The 9,582-nt window shown below is 43.8% G+C and overlaps 1 protein-coding gene across 1 annotated transcript; it reads left to right on the forward strand.

Annotated features, from left to right (window-relative positions):
* The first annotated feature begins 6,939 nt into the window (after positions 1–6,939).
* Positions 6,940–9,327, forward strand: LOC127569145 (protocadherin gamma-C5-like). The gene has a single exon (XM_052013528.1). The coding sequence runs from the start codon at positions 6,940–6,942 to the stop codon at positions 9,325–9,327; it is 2,388 nt and encodes a 795-aa protein (XP_051869488.1).
* Positions 9,328–9,582: the final 255 nt, after the last annotated feature.

The following is a 9,582-nucleotide window of genomic DNA, read 5'->3' on the forward strand; positions in this document are numbered from 1 at the left end:
TTTCAATGCAAGGAGTATTGTAGCTAAGGAGCGTGAACTTAGAGCGTGGATCCCTACATGGAATTATGATGTTGCTGCCATTAGGGAGACTTAGTTGCAGGAGGGGCAGGACTGGCAACTCAATGTTACAGGTTTCCATTGTTTTAGACCTCTTTGGGGCAGAGATATTAAAGGGAGAGGGGTGGCATTACTCATCAGGGTAAATGTTATGGCAATGCTCAGGAAGGATATTCTGGAGGACCGACTACCGAGGCAATTTGTATGGTACCGAGGAATAAAAAAGGAAAGACCACGTTAATGGGACTATGTTATATTTAGAGGTGCACATTTGTGGAGAGATAGCAGGCAGTTGCAGGAAATGTAAAGTTGTGATAATAGGTGATTTTAACTCGGACTCCCATACTGTAAAAGGACTGGATGGGATGGAGTTTGTCAAATGTGTTCAGGAAAGTTTCCTGAATCAACTAGAGAGATAAGATAAGATTTATTTATTAGTCACAAGTACATTGAAACACACAGTGAAATGCGTCTTTTTGCGTTACTAAGAATGTTCTGGGGGCAGCCCGTAAGTATCGCCACTCTTCCGACGCCAACATAGCATGCCCACAACTCCTAACCTGTACGTCTTTGGAATGTGGGAGGAAACCGGAGCACCCGGAGGAAACCCACGCAGACACATAGGGAGAACTTACAAACTCCTTACATCCAGTGGCGGGAATTGAACACGGGCCACTGGCGCGGCAATAACATGAGGCTGTACTGGATCTCCTCTTAGGGAATGAGACAGGGCAGGTGACAGAAGTGAGTGTAGGGAAACACTTTGGATCTAGTGGTCATAATTCTATTAGTTTCAAGATAATTACGAAAAAAGATGTGGCTGGTCCTGGGGTTAAGAATCTAAACTGGACGAAGGCCAACTTTGATGGCATCAGTAGGGATCTGGCTGGTGTGGATTGGGTTAGGCTATTTTCCAGCAAAGTGATGCTTGGAAAGTGGATGACCTTCCTGAGTGAAATATTGAGAGTACAGAATCTGTATATTCCTGCCAGGATAAAAGGCAAGACTAACAGGTTTAGGGAACCTTAGTTATCTAGGGATATTGAAGCGCTGGTAAAGAAAGAGAAGGAGGTGCATATCAGGTATAGGCAGTTAGGATCAAATGAGGTGCTTGAGTGGTATAAGAAATTCAAGAGAACATTGAAGAGAGAAATCAGGAGGGCTAAAAGAGGACAAGAAGTTGTTCTTCCAGACAAGGTCAAAGAGAATCCCAAGGGTTTCCATAGCTATATTATGCACATCAGTGCGGTAATCCATCCGCGCAGGCGAAAGAAATGGGGAGTTTTAAGATTTGTTTTGCATCTGTGTATACTGGGAATACAGACACAGAGTCTATAGAACTGAGGAATAAGAGTTGTGAGGTCATGGACCAATCTAAATTATCAAAGAGGACGTGCCTGCTGTCTTGAGTCGAATTAGGATGGAAAAATCCACAGGACCTGATGAGGTGTCCCCTCAGACCTTGTGGGAGGCTAGTGCAGAAAATGGGCGTGCCCTGGCAGAGATATTTATAATACCTTCGTCACAGGTAAGGTGCTGAAGGACTGGAGGATAGCTAAAGTTGTTCCGTTGTTTAAGAAAGGCTCTAAGAATAAGCCGAGAAATTGTAGGCCGGTGAGCCTGCCGTCAGTGGTGGGTAAATTATTGGAAGGTATTCTGAGGGACAGCATATATAAGCATTTGGATAGACAGGGCCTGATTAAAGATAGTCAACATGGCTTTGTGCGTGGCATGTCATGTCTAACCAAACTAATTCAGTTTTTCTAGGAGGTTACCAAGAAACCTGATGAAGCGAAGATGGTAGACGTTGTCTACCTGGACCTTAGCAAGGCCTTTGACAAAGTCCCGCAAGGGAGGCTGCACAAGAAGGTTAAGTTGCTTGCCATTCAGGATGAAGTAGTCAACTGGAGTCAACGTTGGCTTAGCGGAGAAGCCAAAGAGTGGTAGTAGATGGTTGTCTTTCTTATTGGAGACCTGTGCTGGATCCATGATTGTTTATCATCTATATTAATGACAGCGAGGAAGGTTATCAAAGGTTGAAAAGTGTTCTGGACCAGCTGAGAAAATGGGCTGAAAAATGGCAAATGTAATTTAATGCAGACAACTGTGCATTAACATCCATCTGCATTTGGGAAGAAAAACCAGGGTAAGACTTATACAGTGAATGGTAGAGCTCTGAGGTGTGCGGTAGAACAAAGAGACCTGGGAATACAGATCCACAATTCCTTGTCAGTAGGTAGATAGGGTTGTAAAGAGAGCTTTTGACACATTGGCCTTCATAAATCAGGACACTGAGTACAGGAGTTGGATGGTATGTTGAAGTTGTATGACACGTTGGTGTGGCGAAATTTATAGTGTTTGTGCAGTTCTGGTCACCTACCTGCAGGAACGATATCAATAAGCTTGAAAGAATGCAGAAAAAAATTACTCGGTTGCCCGAACATGAAGACCTGACTTACAGGGATAGGTTGAATAAGTTAAGACTTTATTCCCTGGAGCGCGGGAGAATGAGGGGAGATCCGATAGAAGTATATACAATTATGAAAGGTATATACTGTATAGGGTGGATGCATGCAGGCTTTTCCCCCTAAGGTTGGGTAAGACTATAACTAGAGGTCATAGGTTCAGGGCGAAAGCTGATATGTTTAAGGGGAATATGAGGGGGATCTACTTCACTCAGAGGGTGGTGCGAGTGTGGAACGAGCTGCCAGCGGAAGTGGTGGATGCGGGTTCACTTGTAGCATTTGAGATAAGTTTGGATAGGTAGATTAATGAGACAGGTATGGAGGGCTATGGGCTGGATACAGGTAGATGGGACCAGGCAGGAAACCAGGCCGGCATGGACTAGATTGGCCGAAGGGGCTGTTTTTGCACTCCAAATGGTCCAGTAAATCACTCAATTTAACGGCAATTGCCATTGGCAATAAATGGTGGCCTTGCTCCTTGGCCCCGATAAATGAATACTGAAGACTATATTTGTACAATAAGCAATTTATAGCAACCAATCTATCTTTCCTGTTTCGAGACGAAAGAAACATGATTACCCTATGTCAAAATTTATAACCGTGGCAGAACTGAAAAGTGTACATTAATTATAATGGTCAGAGATGAGTTTGTAAAGGTCCACGATTGTAAGAGAGTGCAAACTATTGTTTCGAGCCATCTGTTCATTGCCCACCCACAACTCATAGCGCTACAATGCCAGGACCACAATATTCACTATCCTGTAGGTGTAATCCGGATTTCCAGATTTCGTTGCTATTTCATCTTATTCAATCTATGCTGGCTCACCAAGCAATCCTATTTCTTCACTAACTTTCCTTTGAGTGAAGCACTTTGTGAACGTGAACACAGAGGACTATTTTACCTTGCTTTCTCCTCTTTGCTTTCTTTTCCCTGAATTTATTAATGGTTCTTTCTGTTGCTCTCCAGAGAATCATTGAAGTGTTACAATAGAAAAGGAGGACATTCAGTCCATCAAGTTTATACAGGTCGTAGTATGTGAAAGTCACTGCAGCAATGTAAGTCTTTTTAAAGTTTCATCGACTAATTCTCCAGCTTCATACATATTTCCTGAATTTCATCTGGGAATGAGACATCATATATTAGGAGCTTGTACATTCAGTATTTACTTTCCATCGGTTGTTCTTCACTGCCTTTTATCTGGTTTGACTTCTGTTCTCTGCGCACGGAATCCTGAAATTTGTGAACTGTCAATGTGACTTTCTTCATTGCGTTTTAACACAGACAGAAGCCGTGGTTTTGATTGGAAGGTGAGAAAAGATCGTGCATATTTCACATTCATTTATTAACCGTATTTGGCCGGACACACGTCTATCAGATATACTCAGGAGTATGTTGTCAACCTGTGGTAGGTTACTTTGTGCAGTCTATCCATCAATTGTATTAACAATGTATTCATTAGGCATTATTATTAAAAGGTAGATATCGTTCCAAGACGATGGCTGTCTGGTTGCTTTCAGTGGATTAAATATCCCGCCAGCAGATCAGCACAAGATCTGAGCGCTTGGCCATGGACACCATCTGAGCCAGATGCTTTCCTCGTGTTGACTTTCCGAAAGACTGATTTTACGTCCTCGACGGTGACCACGGGTTCAGTTGCATTGGAGGCGATCAGGGTGGGTGGTGACAATCCACTGCCCTTCATTTCAAAACGCGCATAGAATGCGTTAAACTCATCAGGAAGGCATGCTTTGTTGTTAACTATGCAGCCCGTCTTCGTTTTGTAGCCCGTTGTAGCATGCAAAATAGAGTCCCAGACCTGACGGCAGGTCTGGGACTCTATTTTGAATCGGTATTGTCTCTTGGCATTCCTGACAGCTTTTTAGAAGGTCATGTCTCGCTTTGTTGTACAGGTCAGGATTACCAGATTTGTGGGCAGCAGTCCTCAACTTCAGTAGGGAGTGGATCTCCCGATTCATTCATTCTTTCCGGTTAGGGAACACCATATTGTCCTCTTTGGTACAGTCCTCTTCAGGACATTTGGACCTGTATGGAAGCAACAATTTACCTCACAATCCAGCTGAATCCACTCCAGGTTTTCGAAGTCTGCTCACTGGTAGTCAGTTACATTCCAGTCCAAGGGAATCCGCTCCAGGTCTTCAAAGTCTGGCCAGAAGAAATTATTTAACATCCAGTCCAGGTGAACCCACTCCAGGTTTTCCAGGTCTGGCCTTTAGCAATCACTTAGCAGGTGGCTCCAATCTAGGACCGAAGAATCGCAGCCACTTATCTCGGAAGTGGACCACCCTTCCGCCTCTAACTTTGCCAAAGGACGCTGTCCGGTCCATTAAATGAATTGAGAAGGGCTGAGGTTGAATGGCACAGTCAGGTGTAGCAGGTGTAAGCCACGTTTCGGTGAGACATAGCCTACAACAGTCCCTCAGGTCCTTCAATCTCAGGTACCCACTTGTTTTAACAAGACTACTATCATCCAGATACTGAAGAAATGCAAGGAAACATGCCTTAATTACTACCTACCCGTGACTCTGACATCCACCATCATGAAGTTCTTTGAGAGGCTGGTCATGGCACGATTCAACTCTAGACTCCTAGACAACCTCCACCCACTGCAATTCACCTATCGCCGAAACAGGTCTACAGCGGACGCCATCTCCCTGGCCCTGCACTCAGCTCTGGAGCATCTGGACAGTAAATACACATACATTAGACTATTGATTATTGACTACAGCTCCACCTTCAATAATATAATTCCAAGCAAACGCATTACCAAATGCCGAGGCCTGGGACTCAACACCTCCCACTGTAACGGGATCCTTGATTGTCTGACCAACAGACCGCAATCACTGATGATAGGCAGCAATACTTCCAGCATGATTATTCTCAACACTGTTGCCCCACATGACTGCATCCTCCGCCCTCTACTCTACTCCCTATACACTCATGACTTTGTGGCCAGATTCTACTCTAACTCTATCTGCAAGTTTGCAGATGATACCACCGTAGTAGGCCGTATATCAAATAACGATGAGAGGGGGTACAGGAAGGAGATAGAGAGCTCTGTGACATGGTGTCATGACAACAACCTTTCCCTCAATGTCAACACAACAAAAGAGCTGGTCATAGAATTCAGGAAAGGGGGCGGTGTACATGCACCTGTCTGCATCAACGGTGCTGAGGTCGAGAGGGATGAGAGCTTCTAGTTCCTGGGAGTGAACATCATGAATAGCCTGTTCTGATCCAATCACATAGACGCCACGGCCAAGAAAGCACACCAGCGCCTCTACATCCTCACGCGGTTAAAGAAATTCAGTATGTCTTCTTTGACACTCACCAACTTTTATCGATGCACCATAGAAAGCATCCTATCTAGATGCATCATTGCTTGGTATGGCAAGTGCTCCACCCAGGACCGCACGAAACTGCAAAGAGTTGTGACACAGCCCAGCGCGTCACCGAAACCAGCTTCCCCTCCATGGACTCTGTCTTCACCTCTCGCTGCCGTGGTGAAGCAGCCAGCATAATCAAAGACCCTACTCATTCCGGGTCATTCTGTCTTCTCTCCTCTCTTATGAGGCAGAAGATACAGGAGCCTGAGGGCACATACCACCAGGCTCAAGGACAGCTTCTATCCCACCGTGATAAGACAATTGAACGGTTCCCTTTTCTGATTAGATGGACTCTTGACCTCACAATCTACCTTGTTGCGACCTTGCACCTTACTGTCTACCTGCAATGCACTTCCCCTGTAGCTGTGACACTTCTCTCTGTACTGTTATTGTTTTTACCTGTACTACATCAATGCACTCTGTTCTACCTCAATGTAACTGCACTGTGTAATGAATTGACCTGTATGTTCGTTATGCAAGACAAGTTTTTCACTGTACTTCGGTAAAAGTGACAACAATAAACCAATACCAATCTGGTTCCCATTTTCGTTGAAGGTTCATCGAAGGCGAACCATATCATTTTAATTGTAATTGTCCTCTAAAGTTGGTGTCATAACTTTGGAAGACAATCTTGCAACTAAATTGAATCGCTAACTAATCAACGACTGCGATTTATGGTTGTACATTGTTAAATATCCATGAGAACAGTCTTGCTTTAAGAGATGTTGATGTAATTGTTGAGAGAAACTGGTTGTGTCGCTGTGTACCAATAAGAATCTCAAGCGCAGAGATGGATCCTTTGCTCCTCCCACATGCCAGAAAGAAAGATCAGAATCGACGTGATAATCGAGCAGTGAGTTTTTTGATTGTGGATTCAGGATGAGAATGATAAACGTAGTGCCTTTACACATTGAGAAAGTAGTTATGTTGCTGCAATAATTTGGGGTTAAGCCTAGTCCTCCGGTTTAATCGAGCAAAAGCCTGGATTTGGGAAATAATTGAATGCAGAACAATGGCGAATTCAATGCCCGACAACGCCATTGCTTTCAGCAGGTTTGCGTTTATGATTCTGGTATGTATAAGGGGTCTGATTTCCGGACAAATTCGCTATTCTATTCCAGAGGAAATGGAGATCGGGGCTATTGTTGGGAATATCGCTGAAGATTTAAGATTAAATGTACCGCAATTGTCCGATCGTAAATTTCGACTAACCTCAGATGATGGTGGGCAGTATATCAAGGTTAATTTGGATAATGGGATTTTAACTGTTCGTGAGAGAATCGATAGGGAGCTTCTTTGTGGACAAGCAACGATGTGTACTATTCCTTTTGAAATAATATTGGAAAATCCTTTGGCGGTGTATCGTGGAGAAGTGGAGATTCTTGATGTCAATGATAATTCCCCCACATTCCGGGACAGCTCCATTACCTTGCAGATGTCCGAAGCCATTACACTAGGGGTACACTTCCCACTCGAGAGCGCAGAAGATCCGGACATTGGAATAAATACAGTCGCTGCTTACACAATCAGTTCCAATGAGTACTTCAGTGTCAAGGCCCAGAAAACTGAGTACGGTGTTTTAAATTGCGAATTGCTGTTAGAGAAACCATTGGACAGAGAGCTGCAGCCTGATATTCAGTTGGTGCTGCAGGCAACTGATGGTGGGATCCCTCAGAGATCTGGCACAGCTCAGATTCTCATTACTGTCGTGGACGTCAATGATAATCCTCCTGTGTTTGATCATAAAGTTTACAAGAGTAGCTTAAGAGAGGACGCACTCAAAGGTTCCTTGGTACTGATAGTGAAAGCAAATGATTTGGACGAAGGTTTGAATGCTGAGATAACATATTCTTTCAGCAAGTTAGCTTCACCGAGAGTTCTCGAATTGTTCAATTTGGACCCTCAAAAGGGAGAGATTCGGGTAGAAGGACATCTAGATTATGAGGAAACAAATAGTTATTCTCTCAATGTTCAAGCTGTGGACCACGGATCACCTGCAATGACTGGGCACTCGAAAGTGTTGATCAAGATAAATGACGTAAACGACAACGCACCCGAGGTAAAAGTGACATCAGTTGCGAGCAAAATTCTGGAAAATGCTCCACCGGGAACTTTGATCAGTTTGCTCAATGTCTTTGATCGCGATTCTGGAGAAAACGGGCAGTTTCACTGTGACATCCCAAAAAATATACCCTTCAGACTTCGAAAGTCATCAAATAATCATTATGAGTTGATTACCAGTGAACCGTTGGACCGCGAAGCTGTCACTGAATATAAAATACATCTTGTAGCCCGGGACTTAGGGTCGCCTTCACTAACCACCAATAAAACCATCGAGGTTGTAATTTCAGATGTGAATGATAACGCTCCACAGTTTGGAGCATCGTCTTACAACATATATGTAATGGAAAACAACTCTCCGGGCAGTTCTATTTTCGCGGTAACTGCAAGGGATCGAGACATGGACCAGAATTCTTATGTTTCTTACTCCTTTCTGGAGAATCTTATCCAAGATTTTCCAGTGTCCAGTTACCTCAGCATTAATTCGATGAACGGCACCATTTACGCGCTGCATTCTTTTGACTATGAGGAACTCAAAAACTTCCAGATCCATGTTCAAGCCCGTGATGCTGGAGTGCCCCCGCTGAGCTGCAGTTGTACAGTGAATGTGATCATTCTGGATCAAAATGACAACGTTCCGGTAATTGTTTCACCTTCATCAGAGAGTGGATCAGCAGCAGTGCAAATCCTGCCGCAGTCAGCGGGCCAAGGGTACTTGGTTACAAAGATAATGGCAACTGACGCAGATTCTGGTCAGAACGCACGGCTCTCCTATCATATGGTGAAAGCTACCCATCCCAGTTTGTTTAACGTTGGGCCAAAGTCTGGTGAAATCAGAACAGCACGCAATATTCTGGCGTCGGATACAACTACACAATCTCTCTTCATCTTGGTAAAGGACAATGGACAGCCAAGCCTCTCCAGCACGGTAACATTGTACATCACAGTTTTGGAGAACATCACTGAAAATGTGACTGAAGCTGGTAACTTAATGAGCAATTCCGAATATTTCACTAATTTAAATATTTTTTTAATAATCATTTTCGGTTGCACTTCCATTCTGTTTCTACTGATAATAATTCTGCTAATTAGCGTTAAATGTAAGCAGAACAGCAGTACCTCCCAAGGCTATAATTCTTCCAGTTGCTGCAGAGATTCAAACTGCACGTTGCATCGAAGATCTGCAATGGAGGCAACTTTACGGTATCCTGGGACTGGTCGTACGGTCCGCATGGCAGATGCACAGCATTACTCGGTCTGTCTCTCTCCAGAATCAGCAAAGAGCGATTTCCTCTTTTTGAAACCATGCAGCGCACCACCGTTTGATGCCCAGTGCTAAATTAGAATGATCCGGTTTCGTTACGACTGACTTCTTGGCGAACACAATTTTTATATATCCATAGATGTAGCTCATAATGATCGATGTATTAAAGTACAAATTTACTGTTTTTTGTAGTAGCGGGTCTGAATAAAATCTCCAGTAACTGGAATCCAAGCAACAAAAACTGGTATTTGTTCACTTTAAAAGGAAGCAAGCGACAGTCATTGGATGCCCTACATAAATCCATTGCTTTTGGGTCAAACATCGAAAAGA

Source organism: Pristis pectinata, chromosome 4 (assembly GCF_009764475.1).
Source record: "Pristis pectinata isolate sPriPec2 chromosome 4, sPriPec2.1.pri, whole genome shotgun sequence".
Taxonomy (NCBI): domain Eukaryota; kingdom Metazoa; phylum Chordata; class Chondrichthyes; order Rhinopristiformes; family Pristidae; genus Pristis; species Pristis pectinata.